The sequence below is a fragment of the Stenella coeruleoalba genome, assembly GCF_951394435.1.
Source record: "Stenella coeruleoalba genome assembly, chromosome: 5".
Taxonomy (NCBI): Eukaryota; Metazoa; Chordata; class Mammalia; order Artiodactyla; family Delphinidae; genus Stenella; species Stenella coeruleoalba.
The window spans coordinates 24,009,925-24,028,880 of record NC_137150.1 but is presented as its reverse complement, the minus strand read 5'-3'; the positions used below and the strand labels follow the sequence as shown (position 1 = coordinate 24,028,880).

General features: G+C 43.7%; 1 protein-coding gene across 1 annotated transcript in view; it reads right to left on the bottom strand.

The window, feature by feature from the left end:
* Positions 1-18,956, bottom strand: part of SLC9A9 (solute carrier family 9 member A9) — a 540,287-nt gene that overhangs the window by 282,037 nt on the left and 239,294 nt on the right. The window contains exon 7 of the mRNA XM_079923147.1: positions 3,808-3,940. Within this exon, the coding sequence (XP_079779273.1) occupies positions 3,808-3,940 (133 nt within the window). The remainder of the gene's footprint in view (positions 1-3,807; positions 3,941-18,956) is intronic.

Genomic DNA, 18,956 nt, shown 5'->3' with positions numbered 1-18,956 from the left:
AGTGGTTCATTTGGGCCAGGATGACACTTGGTCAGTAGTCTATAAATTGCAAATAGAACAAAGGCACAGTGATCTGAGTCAGGCAGAGAATGGGCTATGGGGAGATGATTAGGAGTTAGTGATGGATGGGAAAGGGCTACCTTGTAATTGTGTCCACCACTAGGCGGAAAATGCCCTGACAGATAAAGAGATGTTAATGTTGTTGCATTTTTATGTTTCTACAACAAAGTGTAAGGAAGATTCCATATTAAGAGATGTTTGGCAGCAGGGCAAGGAAGAAAAAGTATGACCTCTGCGTTAGTAGATCTGGGTTTGAGTCTTGGCCCTGCTAGTCACTGGCTGTGTGATTTCTGAGCAGTATGTTAACCTCTGTGAGCCTTATTTGTATCCTAGGTGAACTGGCAATGAGAATAGTACCTACTCATACAATGTGCAGAGTAACATGCAATGAAGATATTAAAAATGTTTTATAAAGTCTTAGAAAGCACAAAATACTAAGGATCATGTCACGGTTGGGAGTTGCGTTCATGTCTGGAACGCAACTCTACCTGGGCCCATATTCATGGTATCAGCTTAGACGGGTCACTCTGCGCTTTGGTTTCCATGTCTGAAAATGGGCATAATAGTGCAACCTACCTCCTAGGTATATAAACCACTTACAATATGTTAAGCACTCAGAAGAGTGCCTGGTATATAACAAAGGATGTGTAAGTTTTTCAATTAGTGATTGAATAAATTTGTGTGAATAAATTAGTGTGATTTAAATAAATTTGTTTTGTAAAACATCTTTTCTGGAAAGAGATTCAGTAAGGATCTGGAAGCAATTCTTTATCTGGAGGAAAACATGGGCTGCCCTTTGACCCTTTTCCAATGTCCCCTCCTCTTACTTGGAGGGAAGGCTTTGTTTCTAATGGGGTTTGTTCCTCTGAATTCCCTCTTCTAGTTTGTTGTAAAGAGAAGGCTCAGGCCGATTTGAGTAGCAGAATACCAACTGGGCGTAAAGTGTTCTTCTCTTTCCATGGCCTCCAGAAAGTTGTTCAGTTCTGAGTCAAGCCCTAAGCTTGTCCGGAGCCCAGGGGCCCACAATCTGAGGAGCCTCTGCCTCGTTGTGGACAAGGTATCCAGGTGGTTATGGTGGAGGAATGGACTGTGCCCCTGTCTCCTTCACAGCCTGAGTTTGTGACCCAAGGCCATCAGGTGTTGCCACTATTACTGAGGCCCTGTCTCTTCCTTTTCTCCACCCCTTTCCCCAGATCTGGTCCAATATCAGAGCAGACTTCCAACCTCCAGGAATTTTTACCTTCCTTATCAATTTGTTTACTTATGTGTCCATACATTCCTTGCACACTGGGCAGAAAAAAGTTCCAATCTCAGCCCTTCCACCTCGTGCTGTCCCTGGGACCAAAGGCCTGGTTTTAAACCCCTGCCCTGAAATGTCCTAGCTGTGTGGACTTAGACAAGTTGCCTAACCTTATATGTCAGTTTCTTCAGCTGAAAATTGGGGGAATAACAGTATCTCCCTGCCAGGGTTCTTATAAAAACTATCTGAGATAATCTATGCAAAATACTAAGGACAATGGCTGGCACGTGGTACAGTTCTGAACATATGTAAGATGACATAATTAATATCATGTCCATTATTACTGATATGTGACTCAGAGTGAGCTACTTAACCTTCTTGAGCCTCGATTTCCTCCTGTGTAACCCAGTGTCTTACAGGGTTAATTCGAATAAGAAGATATATATAAAGGCCCATGCTAGACATTCACTAAATGTTGTGATCATTACTATTACTCTACTCCAAACAACATGTGACCTCCATCGTCATTCCACTTAATAATTAAGAGGCAACAGGGAGTAGTGATCAAGAGCATGGTCTGTCTCTCAGTTTCACTCCTTGGGTTTGATCTTGGCTCTACTTCCAAGCTGTATGACCTTGGGCAATAGCTTATCCTTTCTAAGCTCCAGTGTCCAGTAAAAAAAGATATGACCATTGTGAAGGTTAAATGAGTTATTGCATGTAAAACAAGTAGTAGGGGGCCTGACATGTCTATAGTACTGGGTAGATTGTTAATCATTATTTTTAGTTGGAAGTCAGCCCTACCTTTTCCGACTTACTTTTGTCAATGGAGTTGACATTCTCCAGGGTTTCCAGGACATGACTTTGGGGTGGTCTTTTGATTCTCTCCTCTTCCTTATCTCTTAGCACCAACCAATCACTAAGTCCTAGAGCTTCTTCTAAACATTGGCCTCCTTCCCGATTTCCACCCCCCACAGGTTGTCATCACAGTTTTCCTTGATCTTAATCTTCCTTCTCTCATTCACCCTACATACCAGTTCCTTATTTATGTTTTAAAAACAGGACTTTCATTGTGTCCCTCTCTGTGGACTATAGAAAGATGCCCAGGCTCCTTTGAATAACACTCCAAGATACTCCACAAGCTGACTCCATCCCGCCTGTGTCCCCTCATCTTCCACCGCTCACCAGCCTGAGCCCTCAGGTCCTTTCAGGCACAACTGCCATGTGCCACGGCAGTGCCCCCTCCGCCACACCTTCATGAATGCTGGTCTTCTCCTGAATCTCTTATCATGTGGCTTTTGCCTGTATCCTACCCATTTTTCAGGTCAAGCCCAGGTCCTACTCTGCATGTAAATACTGCTTTTCAGATGATTTTCCAGAATCATAAGATTGGCCAAGAGTCTACTGGACTATCCCGGACACAGTGGCCTCATCAGCATTTGAATTTTTATAATCTTACTAAGGTGGCTCTGCAGCTTTAGCACTCACGTTCCATCCAACTCTTACTGTAGAGCTTGTCTTTCTAAGTTCGTCATTAGTTGAAGGCAGAGTCCCTGTTTTATTCATGTTCTGACTTATCTTAGAAAACTTTAGTAGAACCTAGCCTTTTAGCAGTTGTTCAGTGAACTGTTAGGCTAGTCCTCATGAAAAGAGACCCCAACATTTTGCTTTCCTTGCCTTGATCCCTGACCCTTCTTGCATCTTTCTCCTTTCTTACTTCTCTTCCCCCCCCCAAGGTCTCTGGTCCTTTGTTCTGCCTCTTCTCTGTAGCCTCAGTTAACACTTGACATTAGCCTTCTCTGGCTTTCCTCTTCAAATCTGACTTATTTTTGCCCCCATCCAACTGCTGTGAGTGAAGAGCTCACCAGACCAGCTTCTTTCCCTGGCTCAAATCCTCTAGGAACTTTACCCATCCTCCCACCTCTCTGCTGAAAAAGAGGGAGTAAGATGACACACTTGCCTGGATATGGCAAACATTTCTGCTTGGCTTGCTGTTCCCCTTCCATAAAAGAGCTATGCATGCTCGTTTAAACTCACAGTCATCTTTGGCTTGGCCAACCCTGTGAACTAGTGCTTGCTACAAGTTTGAAAAGGAGGCAGAGAACACTTAGTTTATCATTCCCAGTCAATCATGCTTTATTCTTGACCTTAGATCTTCAGTTCTTCCTCTTGACCTTAATATATCCAAGCCTGATACCCTCTGGTCACCTATATTCCTAGGTGGGAATTTTTTTAAGACTGTTGCTATCCTAGGGTCAGACAGTATGAGCAGTGCTAGAACTGGCCTTGGACAGGAAAAGAGCCTGGGCCCCTCTTCCACTGGTACCGACCTGTGCTTCGAGGGGTGGCTCGGAACCAAGATGGCTCCAGTGGTGCCGTACTGCGCTCGAACGAGACTATCTAACCATTTCCTAGCCTGGAATTTGTCAGTCCTCAGAAACATTCCGGGGAAGTTGACTGCTCTGAACAGTCCCCAACTTTCCACACAGGACAAAGGATATCAGTGCCGTGACAACAGCATACGCAGACCCCATTGCAAATGAGCCGGCGAAGATCCCCAGGAAATTCCCCACGGACTGGAAGAATGCGGCAGCATCAAATGCATTCGGATTCTCCTTGGGACTGTAAATGGATATAGAACTGAAACGAGAAGAGGGTGACGGTTAGTCAGCGACTCCCATCTCATGGCCCAAACACCAGAAGTCAGAATTTAGCACCCACTTTTGGGAAGGGCACGTTTTCCTATGAGGCTAGGTGCTGGTTGGAAGCTTTCAGGGGAAACAGATGTGGACAGAGAGAGGTGGAGAAGGCAGAAAGCTTTCCGCTTCCTTACAACCCAATCCCATGGTATCTATATATTGCTGCCCATCAGTAAACATTTTTATATAGGAAGGGTCGTAAGGAATATTGTTTCTGAGCAAACTAGGCATTAAAACATGGTAGGCGTATAAGGAATCTGCTGAGGAGATAGATAACTGTGAATTATTTAGTGGCCATATGTCTTCAGTGCTGTTAAATATTCACAAATGTTCCTGATAAAAAGTGCACTTTTATGGCCTGTGCACAAATGGATGATACAAATCACAGCATGCACAAAATATTCTGCTGTGATCTTGTCATAAACCACAAAACATTGCTCCTCTCCAGTGTAACCCTTCAGAAGCAGAGCCCAGAGGACGTTCAGAGCATCACAGTATTAACCCCTGGGGAGAGACAAACCCCTCATTTTCCCCCTGAAACAAATGGCAGCAGCTGCCTAAGGTCATCTTTTACACCCCAATTCTGATGGCTGCCAACAGATTTACATCCACAGAGAAAAATCAATCCACCAATAGGCAGTCTGTTCACTTAAATAGTTTTGAGGATGTCATATTTGCTATTTTCTTTTTGTAACCAGGGCCTCAAATCCCACAGTGTTAATGTAAGGGACAAGGTGTGTCCTATTTTAGGAAACATGAGCTCCGTATTGTAGCATCAAAATGAACAGATGTGCTAGAACCAGTAGCTTTCGGGAGACTAATGAAGTAACTTTTCAGATTTTTTTTTGCAGTTTTTATTTTAATACAAGGTCTTTAAAGCTAATCAGACAAAATCAATACTTTCTCAGCGGCTGCTGGGAGGGACCTTGTAGCTCTTAGAGAGCAAACAGTACACCAGACACACTGACTTGAGATTAGATAGGATTTTACAGAGATGTAACTGAATCTCTTGTGACTTGGATGATGAGAGTACGTTAACTCTCTGACCTGACGTTTTGTGTCTAAAGACTAGTTAAGAGAGAACAGGGGGAGTGGGTTCCAATTCTCCTCCAGGAAAATGTGTGGCATAAAAAAGGTAGTTTTAAATGTTTCTAGTTTTTCCCTGGATATCTTTAAACCCCCAAAGTAGGCCAAACACTTCTGCTTTTTTTTTTTTGAATTTTATTTATTTTTTTATACAGCAGGTTCTTATTAGTTACCCATTTTATACATATTAGTGTATATATGTCAATCCCAATCTCCCAATTCATCACACCACCACTTTCACCCCTTGGTGTCCATACGTTTGTTCTCTACATCTGTGTCTCTATTTCTGCCCTGCAAACCGGTTCATCTGTACCATTTTTCTAGGTTCCACATATATGCGTTAATATACGATATTTGTTTTTCTCTTTCTGACTTATTTCACTCTGTATGACAGTCTCTAGATCCATCCACATCTCTACAAATGACCCAATTTCGTTCCTTTTTATGGCTGAGTAATATTCCACTGTATATGTGGACCACATCTTCTTTATCCATTTGTCTGTCGATGGGCATTTAGGTTTCTTCCATGACCCGGCTATTGTAAGTAGTGCTGCAATGAACATTGGGGTGCATGTGTCTTCTTGAATTATGGTTTTCTCTGGGTATATGCCCAGTAGTGGGATTGCTGGGTCATATGGTGATTCTATGTTTAGTTTTTTAAGGAACCTCCATACTGTTCTCATTGTGGCTGTATCAATTTACATTCCCACCAACAGTGCAAGAGGGTTCCCTTTTCTCCACACCCTTTCCAGCATTTGTTGTTTGTAGATTTTCTGATGATGCCCATTCAAACTGGTGTGAGGTGATACCTCATTGTAGTTTTGATTTGCATTTCTCTAGTAATTAGGAATGCCGAGCAGCTTTTCATGTGCCTGTTGGCCATCTGTATGTCTTCTTTGGAGAAATGTCTACTTAGGTCTTCTGCCCAGTTTTTGATTAGGTTGTTTCAAACACTTCTGCTTTGATCATGTAATTGGATAAGGAAGATGAATGTGGATCTCAAATGGAGCCCTGTTATGTATATGAGAAAGGGATTGCCTTTGAAGTGTTCTTCTTTTTGTAAAGTGTTGTGCTTTGCAGAAAAAAAAGGAAAAGCAAACCCATATTTGGGTCCTTTGTAGCTGACAGTCCTGGGAAAGGGTATAAAACCCCATGGCCATTCGGAAACTTGGTGCCCATGGCTGCGTGTGTAAAAAAAAACAGTAGTGATGAGGAAACATTCCAGTTGCTATCTGTCTTCCAAACAAAGGTTTTTGCACAGTAACACAGTTTTGTAAATAATTCTGTTAATTCCTAAGGCTGCTCCCAGCAGATCTGATCCTTAGAACAGGAATCTCTTCAACCCCATCTTCACCTTTGCACTCGCTGGAAGTGTTTTCTCTGTCCCAATGCTTCCCTAGCTTGAAGCACCGCCATCACTTCTTTTGGCCATATTCCGTATCATGACTTATGTAATGTTTGTTCTTAAATCAACTCATTTTTATTCAAATGCAAAAGCTTTTATTAAATAATATTTACGAAATCATAGTTTTGAGTTGCTTCATATATTGCTTTTTAATACACATGAGATTATGTAATTATTAAATTTGAAAAACAAAGTTCCCCTTTGTGTCACCTAAAATCATCTGGGTATCTCCACTGGTTCATAGTCTGCATTGGGAGATGCTGTTTTCTTCCTGGGCTCTGTCTGATCCCCACACAAAAGGGTGCAGCCAAATTTCATACCTTCCCTGTGAGATCTGATTGAACTGAAGGGAAGAGCTTACTTAATTCTCCTTGACCTATGGAGACTCGTTCATTGATTTGCCAGCCCTAAAGCACTTCAGGATGTTAGTCGAGATGCATGGGGTACCTGCTATGTACCAGGTGATGGATTCGATGCAGGGAGTGGCGGGCGGGCAGGGAAGGGCATGGAAAGGAGAAGCAGAACTTGAGTCAACAAACATTTTACTGACCATATGCAAGGCATAGGCGGAGAAGCCTAAGATAGAGAAGACAGCTAGCTCATGTCAGTCACAGTGCTGAGAGTGATTGTGAGAGATGTGCAACATTTAATGGGGCAAATGAGGAAAGGGGCACTAGTTTAGAATAGAGGGGATGGCATTTGATCAAGTCAACAGTCAGTGATGGGCAGCAGGCATTCCAGGTAGTGGAAAGGGTGGAAGCAAAGGCAAGGAGGCAGGAGAGTTGAGGGCACTTCAACGTGGAACTATATAGTGATGGCTGGAGCCTGACAGCACATATGTGGGCACTGGCGGAGGGGCAAAGGCAGGTAGCTGGCATCACTCAGAGCTTTAAATTCCACCTTAAGAATATACAAAAGCCCTCACATTTATGTAATATTTAGTCCTCTTATGCCTGCATTATAACTGTATTTGATCCTATAACATCTCTGCCAGGTAATTAGGGCAGGTATATGGTCATCCGTCTTTTTCTTTCTTTTCTCCCCCCTCCTTTTTAAAAATAAAATACAGAAACGAAGAGTCAGAGAAATGAAGATCATATAGCTACTAAGTTCAAAATGTAGATTTCTTGTTTCTCCCTTGAAAAAGTGATCTTGTTGGGAGGCAAACATGAACCTACATCAGGACCGTTGAATGAGTGTGGTTCTGATTCTAAGGGCAATAGGAGTTCAGGCACCAGAACCTTGGATTCCATATGTGGATGGAACACGAGAAGCACTCTCCCATGTGCCAGGAGAGTGTGGAGCACCTTGCATGGGGCGACAGAGCCCTCCTCTCCCATCCCACTAGCAGGTGAGACGCAGGGCTCCTCCTGGAAACCTGCTTTCGTGCCTGCCTTCTGCTCCTGGACTTCAGCTTTGCTAGGCCTGGCCTGGGTCTTTGTCCTGCTTCTATGCCCAGGACACAGCCTGATGCCCGGCCCGTGGCAGGCTATATACAGGTTGAGGGAACGAGGGCAGGCTGACTGGAAAGCAGGAAGGAAATAAGGAAGAAATGCAGGAGGAGAAGAGGCTTGCAAAAGCTAGTCATCTTTCAAATGATCATCATCTACAAGAGTTTTTATTAGGCATTGACTATATGTAGTCATGTCGTGGGTACTTTTAGGGTTATCAATGCAAGCTTGAAGTTAACACTGGAGACTCTTAGCTTGAGCGTCAAAGATCTCATCCTTATTGGCTGTATGGCCTTGGTTAAGTTACTCCATCACTCAGGCTCTGTTTCAAAGTCTATAAAATGGCCATAACATTACGTATCCCACAGAAATGTGTGAGAATATGAGGTACATTTAAAAACCTATAAAAAAAAATAAGAGGGACTTCCCTGGCAGTCCAGTGGTTAAGACTCCATGTTTCCATTGCAGGGGGCACGGTTTCGATCCCTGGTTGGGGAACTAAGATCCAGCATGCCTCAGGATGTGGCCAAAAAAACCCGATTAAGATTAAAAAAAACCCACAACGCCTATATATTTATCTTACAGGTTGTAGGGCCATTCATTGAGTGCTGATTATGTGCACAAAAAATAGGCTCTCAATGAATGCTGGCCATCATCACCATCACTGCCATGATCATCATCATTCTGCTAAGAACTTCCACAGGCTCACAATGAAAGAGGGCAGAGCGCTGTGGCTGAACAAGGCCTTGGTTCCAACTACGGGCCGATGGGGTGTGGGTCCCCTCCCAGCACACTGTGCTTCTAGGTTGCTGCAGAGGAAAAAGTCACTTTTGCATGGGAACATCAGGGTCTCCAGGGAGGAAACGGCCATAGAAGTGACGCCAGTAGGTTGTCACGTTTTGCGCGGGGCTCTTGGGTCCGTGGATTAAGGAGGAAAGGAGCGTCCTCAGCAGCCTGGACAGGGATGTGCTCCAGGACAAGAACAGGCCAGGAGACTGAACTTGAGTTACATCTCCCCAAGTTTAGCAGAGGACATTCTGCAGGCGAAGCCCTCTGGCTGCTGGTGAGGAGTGAGGCAAAGAAAGCAGGGGCCTTATGTCCCAGAGACATTGTATCTCTCCTGACTGCCAGGATTTTAGGAAGTTGTCCCTCCAGGCTCTAAGCCCTGGAATGGAGGCATCTCTCTGGGCTCTGGTTTTCAGCTTCAACACTAAGCCTCTGGATTATGGAGCAGCAGTTGCAGAGGGTGTTTTCGGAAATGACCAAGGGTTTGGGTAGCATCTGTAGAGTTCTCTAACTTCAACCTGAGAAAGGACGGAAGATCATGTTCTAACGGTTTCAGCACTTTGGACTTAAAAAGGAAATACCTCCTCCCGTGCACCAAGGGAGATGCTTGAACCATTAGCGGATGCAAATATCAGAGCGGGGAGAGGCAGGGAAGAGGAACTGGACTTTCTGCTAATCTGTGTGGTGCTTGCCCTTGTCCCTTCAGAGGGACACCACTCTGAAGAGACACTGTTTATAGCACATGCTGGTGAAGATAGATCTGTGATCTGCAGATTTCTGGAAAACAATGTTTGAGTTGGATAGAACCAATATCCTTGAAAATGACATGACCGGAAATACACAGTGGTGTTTAAATATTCATCTTATAAATTGGATATAAGTCCAGGTTATTGATTCTGAATCATTCTGTTCAGGAACAGATTATTCACCAAAAACTATTTTGATGGTAGTGTATTGCATACAGTCTCAGAAATAAATATGCGTATCTTTTATTCAAAATTTTTGAAATGGATGAAATATCCTAAATTCCTCTGATGATAGCCACATGAATAAGGATCACACTGCTCGCTGTATCTTTTTTTTTTTTTTTTTGCGTTACGCGGGCCTCTCACTGTTGTGGCCTCTCCCGTTGCGGAGCACAGGCTCCGGACGCGCAGGCTCAGCGGCCATGGCTCACGGGCCCAGCTGCTCCGCAGCATGTGGGATCTTCCCGGACCGGGGCACGAACCCGCGTTCCCTGCATCGGCAGGCGGACTCTCAACCACTGCGCCACCAGGGAAGCCCTTCGCTGTATCGTTTAAGACTCACAGACACCATCGAAACTCCAGTGTTTCTCAACAACCCATCTTTTCATCTTTACAATGTTCCTACAGGAACCCCCCTGGCAACTTAGGTAGCGTTAAGGGCATAGTATCTGAATCTGAGATCTGGGTTGAAATCTCAGCTCTGCCACTTACCGGCTGTGTGAACTTGACCAAGTTACTTAGACTATATGCACCTCAGTTTCCTATGATGATGATAATTTAAAAAATGATACTAAAATGAGGATGATAATAATAGTACATATCACAGAAGGTTGCTATGAGAAGTCAATCAGTTAATGTTTATAAAGCATTCAAAATGGTACCTGGCACATAGTAAGAACTACATAAGCATTTCTTAAGTTAATCATCCTTCTTCAAATAACCCATCTTCCTCCCCCTCCCCCTTCCTCTTCTTCTCCTTCTTCTTCGTCATTGTGTTGTTTGTCTGTCTTTCCGTCTCTTTCTCAAACTGAGAGATTGGTTTAGTTCTAAAAGAAGTATCCCCAACTAGATGTCTAATGAGTACCTCAACCAAAACAGAACTGAGATGTCATCACCTGTCTCTCTCACACTCTGACTGGTCCTTGGTCTAGAATCTCTTGGTATCAGGGATCATTTGATCATACAAATTGTTTTGTGTAGAATGGCATGTGGCACATATGCTCAATAAATGCCAGCCATGAGGAAGAAGGAGAAGGGGGGCGAGGAGGAAACGAAAGAAGAGGAAGTAGGGAAGAAGTTATTGCAATCATGCTGAGAGTGAAGATGAGATCATGTATAGAAAGTATTCTATAAATGGAACCACCATCACTGCCGCCAATGCCATCCCTTCCAAAACTCTGGCCATCTTCCCATTCTGGACCCTACGGAGTCATCGCTCTCCTGATTCTTACAATCTTTCTCAAGACCACCCAGCTTCCATCACCACCCACTCCTGTTACTCTTTACTGCTACTGCTAAAATATTTTCCCCATTATTTTCCCTCACAGAAACTACTCAACAACCTCAAGCTCCTGGGCAGCCTTCCTTCATAATGATGTTCGCCTCTGACAGGTCCTCCCAACTCCCACGATCTACTCAATATTCTGGGTTCCTGATTGGGACAACCTGCTTCTCTTATCTCCCAGTCCAGTCTCACTTCTCTTGTTAACATGAATCAATGCCACTTTAAAATTTTAAAAGGAAAGTTTTAAGCATATACATCACATCCCTTTTTGAATTTCTATGAATGTAATCAAGAAAAAGATGGGAAGATGATTACTATAGCCAAAGATATACAAAAAGGACCTTCCATTTTCTCTGCCAAATCTTTAATCCCTAACAAAAAAATTTAAACTACTAGCACCAGTTTATTACAGAGCTCTTGATTCTTCCAACTGTACTATATTGAATCCTTCTTTGTGCTGGGTGTATAGTTTCATCAATGATGTCTTGGTCAAATTCCATTATTCAGTTCCTTTCGGTTATCACAACTTAGTGCTGTCCAGCTTAAAACCTAAATCTTCAAAGCAAGCTTCTTCTTCTCCCTGCAGAATATTCTAGAGCAGCAGACAGGATGACTTGAAAGGGAGGAGTGGCACACTTGGTGGCACAGTGGTTAAGAATCTGCCTGCCAATGCAGGGGACGTGGGTTCAAGCCCTGGTCCAGGAAGATCCCACATGCCGCGGAGCAACTAAGCCCGTGCACCACAACTACTGAGCCTGTGCTCTAGAGCCCGCGTGCCACAACTACTGAAGCCCGTGAGTCTAGAGCCCGTGCTCCGCAGCAAGAGAAGCCACCGTAATGAGAAGCCCGCGCACCACAAGGAAGAGTAGCCCCGCTCACTGCAACTAGAGAAAGCCCACGCACAGCAACAAAAACCCGACGCAGCCAAAAAAAACAAAGCAAAGAAAGTGCTCAGGAATGCTCCCCTCCACCTCCCTCCTGAGCACCAGCGCCCCCTGGTGTTAGAGGCATGGAGGAGTGATGGGGAGCCAAGCTCTCCACCTTTTGTGGCCAATTGTTTGGCCACAATGGACAGGGTCCCTGGCCTCACTCTTGTCCCTGCTTGGTCCGTTTCTTGGAAGCCCCTGCTGACATGGTGGCACCTCCAATTTATGAAGAATCTCCTCACAGGGACCATTCAGTTTTCCTTCTGCCCTGCCAGCTGTATATATTCCCAGCCCTTTTCTATGGCTTGGATCAGGGTCCACTTGGGGAATTCGGTGGCTCTCACACCTCCCTTGATCTCCAGTCCCCTTTAGTTGGGGCACCCCTGAGCACCCTCCATGGACCATGGAGCACTCTTCTAGGAGGGCTCACCTTGCCCACTCCCCAAACACAGCAAACTAGGGAGTCTTCAGGTCCTGCTGACACAGAGGACTCCAGCTGACTCCTTCCAGAAATCTGTAGGCCAGTCCCTGTGTTCTTCTGCTCTCTCACTCCAAGAAGACACATCCAAGAACCTCCTTCCCTGCTCTATTTTGAGAGGGGCTCAGCCCCTCTGCAGTTCCTCCCCTGGGGACAAGCTGGCAGCCTTCCTCTTGCAGGCAGCCTCCATCTATTGGGGTGATTCCAGTGGCGTTCCTTCCACTTGACTTAGGGGAGAGGAAGCTCCCTCACGGGGAGGGGTAAAAGCTTCACACCTCAAACACTGCAGTCTCTCCAAGGAGGACCCCCTTTCTTTCCCACTCCTTTCATACACTGTTTTGAGACCAAGGAGATGCGGCAGGAATTGGAGGAAATGAGGCTGATTCTGTTGCCAATTAAGCCTGTTGGGAGGTGTGTGGTTCTAAGTGCTGGGGACCACTGATGCTCCTTTTAGTAGGGAGGCATTTAGCAACTTTTGTTTCAGGTCTGCTTCCTAAACCCAGTTTGGAAAACAGGCAAAAACCCACAGGATGATGCATCTTGTGACCTTTATGTCCGGATGCTTCTAGTTTCTTTCCTCCCCATCTATCTAGAGTTGCCTTGTCATTCCGCTCTGAAGGATACATTTTAAGGAGAAATGCAACATAGAGGGGTGATAGAAACTTGTAAAAGCTGCTCTGTTTGATTGGCCCTGAGTTTCACAGGGAAGAAAGTAGAAGAAAAACTAATTACAGTGCTATTTTGTGTTTAAAATTGTTTATCTCCCCCCCCGAAAAAGAAACAAGTGGATTCTTATCTATTATTTACCTTTTAATAACTCTACCAACCTGCACTTTCTCAAGAAGTTGCTTAATTATGAATAAGGAATTGATTTTATGGGGGCAAGAATTGTGTGAACACATTGGAATTCATTCTGGCATCTGCTTGCCCATTATTCTGGCTTATGTCCTGCCAAAGGCTGATGAAGTTCTGTCAAGAGAACCTGCTGTAAAACATAATGACTTCAGGAATTGGGGGCATTCCAGGCACCCTGGGAAGTTAGAAAAGTTGCCTTTTAATAATAAGTGGTTCTGGCCAGAAGTTCACTGAGCTTGAGTTAGAACCACAGGGTCTCACCTTCCCAAGGGCAACAGCCCTGCAGGGTCAAGGGCTGTGTTTCAGGAGGCACATTAATGAACTCTTGCAGCTTCTGAAGGACTGTTTAGTTAATGACCGCTCCCTTAGGGTCCAAATTCACACCAAACAGTGATTTTTCCAAATCCTTGACAAATATCACTTTGCCATTTTGACGTGTGGCACCACAAGACACGGAGAATTTTGTGGGAAGTATGAGTTAGTATATCATGGCTGCCCCCAGAATAATATGATCTCAGGCTGAATTAATGGATTCATTCTAACAACAAATGTTTCTTGAGCACCTACTATGTGCAGACATTTTTCTAGACACTAAAGATCCAGCAGGGAACACAACAAACCTTCTGACCTCATGTTCCTTACGTTCCAGTGGAGAAATCAACATAATAAATAGCTAAGCAAGTAAACATACGATTTAAGGGCAGAGGAGACAGAAAAGAAAAAGAAAGCAGCGTGAAGGGATGGAATAGAGAGTGATGAGGGTGCTCTTTTACTTAGGATGGTCAGGAAAGGCTTCTCTGAGAAACATTATTAAGTGGAGTCCTGCATGAAAAGAGTGGGGAGAGTTTTCTAGTCCTTGAAGCAGAGGCAGTGTGGCTGGAGGGGAATGGGCAAGGGGAAAGTGGTAGGAGACAGGGCTGGAGACTGGGCTGGGGCCAGGTCTTGTGGAAGTTTTCGGGACTTTCTTAGGACTTAGGATTTTCCTCTAGGGGTGCAAGGGCATCCACTGGAGGGTTTGGGGTAGGGGAGCATGGTATAGAACATTCCAGGTGAAGGCTATGTTAATAACAGTAGAGGAAACTGGACAGGAGTCAGCATGGTCCCGTTGTCCTCCCCCATGGCTGGATCAGATGGGGCTTTCTTCTTTGGTCTGGGTGGCACCATCTGAACGAAGCCTGACAAACCATAGCAGACCACAGGAGAAAGAGTAGGGTGGTGGGGAAGAAGAAGTAAGGAAGGAGGGGAGTTTAAAGGATAGATGAGTTTAGCAGAAACAGCTACAGTGAGCATTTGAAAGGCGGTCATGCAGAGGAAGGACTGGCCTCGTTCTTTGTGTTTCCAGAAAGCAAAGTAAAGTCCACGAGTGAAACATCAGAGGGAGAAAGATTTCAGCTTTATATTCTATTTCAGAATTTCCTAATTCTTAGATCTGATGGAAAACGAAATGAGATCTATAAAAGTCAAGTTCTCTGTCGCTGGAGATACTTAAACATAGAATGAAAGAGTTACCTGTCAGGGTGTTATGGAGAAAATTCATGGACTAGACAGTTGGGTAATGTGGCCTCGAGGAACCTCCCGCCCCCAGGGTCATTGACTCCCTACCTATTTCCAGCTTCCTCCAGGACTATCAAGAGAGGGGTGGAGGGTACTTGGCTTTCTGGGCTACCCAAATCCTGCCATTGGAAATGGCTGAGTATTCAGCGAGCAAGGGGCAGTACTTCAGTGGGGATGCAATGAAGGCGCTGATGATTTAGGTGGGAGCCATGTTGATAATGACATCAAGAACAGTTACAAATTTCAGCACGGAATAAAGTCTTTGACAGATTCCTAAGTGGCTCTGGTCCATTAAGTTCCAACTTTAAAGTGACAAAGAGAGCTCTGAGCTTAAAATTGGTTAAAAGGGAAGAAGAGTTAAAGGAGGTTTGTTATGAATTATATGTACATTTTCTTTGAAAGGACATCTTAAATTACTTTGCGATTCAGCCTGAAAAGTCTTGTCAGAATTGTATTAGTCTGCGGGCTTTGAGAAATTTTCTCTTGCACCTAATATTGAGAGGAAAGTGAATCAGAGATAGTCCTAAAGATAAAATAACTCGCAAATACTCTTCTTATTTTGTTTGCTCTCTTTCTTTTCTGAAGCAGAAACAGGAATTTGAATCCCACCACTGTGAACCTATTTAAAAGAGAGAGAGAGACACTAATTCTCATGATCTAATGGGAACTTCAACCCTTTCTCCAACTTTTCAGTTCCTTTAATCCTCACTAATGAAATCTTAGCTCCAAAGAGTACTGTAATATGTGAAACTTTTAGTCATAATAGATATAAAAAGATGTAGAAAAGTAGGTTAATTGCCACTAAAGACGGAAATCTAGTTAAAATTAAAATACAATCATTAACAGGTGTAAGAAAGACCAAATATTAATCCCCAAGGTTGAAATGGAGAAGGGGGTCAGGTGCTCCAACATTTACTGAGAACTCAAAATACAGATTATTCGCTGTATTTGTTACTACGGAGCATTCACTATGTGTCAAGCTCTATGTTAAGCATTTTTATAAACATTATCTCACTGAACCCTCACAGTGACCCCCTGAAGTAGGTGCTATTATGATTTCCATTTTATAGATGAGGAAACTACGGCTTAGAGAAATGAAGTAACTTTATATATCTCACCTCATTTGATCCTTCCAAACATGTAATGAAGAAGAAAGTATTTGCATTTTAGAGATAAACAGACTCAGGGATGGTACATCATTTGCCCCAAGTAACTCACTAGTAACTGGAGCGGCAGCCATTCAACTCAGGTCTCACTAGTGAAAGCCCGTGTGCAACGTAGACTGGGAAGGGAAAACACTAGGATCCGTCGCCTGAGTGTACACACAGATAAATAACTCAACAAACGTTTCACGTTCATAGGATAGAGGCAAAGACTACTCACAGAAGGTTAAGATTTTAGGACTTCTGGTACTAATTTGTAAGAAAAAAACTGCATTAATGAATCTATTCATTTCGATATGAGGAGTTTTGCTGACCACCTACGGCTGCTTGGAGGCCAGGATTTCTTCATGGAGGGCTCTTCTCCACATCGAATGAGTCTGTTATGAAACTATGTACACTTCACGTCTCTTGATGTTCATGGCAGCACCGACTCAGGCCTCACATCACCTCATGCAGGTGTTCACGCTGTGCTGCCGTGTGGTGACTACTGTCTCTTTATAGTAATTACTTACTTGTGTCACAGTGTCTTCATCTAAAAAATGATGATAATAACAGTTGTGCCTCCTTCACAGAGTGGGGATTAACTGGGTTAATACGTGTACAGTGCTTCTACTTGGAACACAGAAAGCACTCCATAAATGTGAGCTGTTATTATTGTTGTTACTGTTATTTATATCAATATTACTGTTGGAATGATTATCGTTCACCATTTGCTCAAAAGAAATCAATAAAAACTGAGCTCTTCTTCTAAGACTATAGAGGCATTCAGGAATTCCAATTAAGGTGTCAGAACATTATAAGAGTCTTCTGAGGTGGAATGAGTAATACATTTAGAGTTAGATCATGTACTGAATTCATCTTTTTCTTAATGAGGTCTGTAAAGCAGAAGGTTATTGGGATAGTATCAAAAAAGAAGATGCATGTAAATTGTTAATAACAGTTAAGACCAAAAGATCCACGGATTTTACAAATCCAGCAGAGTTTAACTTCCAGCAGCCTTGCTGGAGAAGGGGACACCAAGGTAGACATACCACAGAAATCCCGCTGCTATACCTGAAGCAAAAATGTTCATGAACAGAAAGTATCTAATGAAGTCGTATAGAATTGTGGGTCAGCAACAATCAAGGAAAAATCATGAAATCGATGGAGCTGCTTTCATGGTGATCACCAATTCACAGCTCACTGCACGCTACATAGAGATAAAAAGAATCCGAAAACAGGCACTTGCTTTCATTGGGGCCTGCAGTGCTTCACAGATGCTGTGGGCTGAGGACAGAGAGATGAGGGGCTGAATGACACACTAGCTTCCTCTGGCTGGGTCAAAGGACTTTTCATAGACAATGTCCTATGAAAAGCTTTCCTAATCTGGGTGCCTTTCATTCCTGTGTTAAACAAAACTCACTCCTGTTATAAACAGCTTCCTGAGACAGCCTGATGGAGTTTCACCTGGTGATAAGCCAACTCCCAGAAAATATTTGCACTGATCAACTCATATTCCCAGATCCTTCTCCTGTGCTTCTATTTATTAGCAATTAAGTGAGCATCTGGGCCCCAAATCACAACCTAATTGAGAATCTGCATCCCTAAATAGAGCTGCAACTAAATAGAGTTGCAGATAATTTTGCTTGAGTACAAGTTTATCTTTGGGAGCAAAGCACATAGGTATGTTGCCTCCCCTCTACAGATTTTGATTTTATGTTTGAAGCATGGGAGCTGTGGACCAACAAATCTTACCAAAGTGGATTTTGCTTTCACATAATGCTTTTAAATTACATTATATGTGTCTAGCAGTTGCTATAAAGTATATATTGCAGAATGCTAAAGTTCCACAGTAGAGTCATCTCTGATACTGCATCTTCAGGATACAGCTTTATCTAGGATAACAATGTAGACTTCACAGTATATTTGAATCTCAAACGAATACAACTTGTAAAAATCGAGAGATTTCTAACTCAAGCAATTAATAGGTTTTTCCCACCCATGTAATAAAGATAGTTACGAAGACTTGGAGTCAGATGCCAAGCACCAGGATGAACACTTCATTTACCAAGGCCATTGCTGAGCCGTGAAGGAGCACAAGTTCCTAGGGCTAGAGCCCTGAGCCCTGGGCCCTGAAGCAGTCTTAAAGGTTCAAGAAGATAGGTTTTGCACATCTAGGTGGACAATAGGTCAGAGGCTGGGGAAAATGCAGACTGGAAGGCTTGGTGGAGGACTGGGGTGGAGGCAGGTGAGTACAACACTTCAAGTTAGACCCAGGTGAGCAAGCCACAATGAGTATATATACAACCAGCAAGGCAGCCAGGGAATCAATGATTCAGGGAGTCCAGGGATGGATGTGAACCCAACTTAAATGCACACAAGCACTTTGCTGGAAGGAGAGTCCTTAACTTTCATACACCTTCACCGTTTATTCCATGACCTCAAAAAGGTTAAATACCACTGAAGTAGGGGTACACAAATTCTGATGGCACAACAAGGAGGGAGTGGTCAGAAGCTGAGGCTAACAGTGATCTACAGAAGGGGAGATAAGAGACAAAATCAGATAACCAGACCAAGGTACAAGAAACAGGAGTGGGGTCATGGAGGAAACCCCGTGCTTAAGCCATGGCCTTTCACTCACTGCCTGCTCGGGTAGGGGTCGTATATGGCAGCTGTGGGCTAGCAGGCAATGCACGGGAGAATGTCAGTAAATAATGACATCTAAGTATATCTGGAGAGAAAGGGGATGTTTTGAGAGTTGTATTTACACAGGAATAAATGACAGAGGAAGTACAGCAGATAACATCGTGAAGCATAAATTAACTGTGGCTTGAATCAATCCTACTCTCTCTTCAGGGTTTGTTTAGCTTATGTCAACTTTATTGATTCAAAACATCCAAAGTCACTCACCATCACCACCACCACTACCAGGGCTTGGCTCTCCTTAGGTCAATCAGAATGTGTGAGACACAACAGCTCCCAGGCCTTGTTCAGCGCACGCATGGCAAGATCTTCGAAAGATCT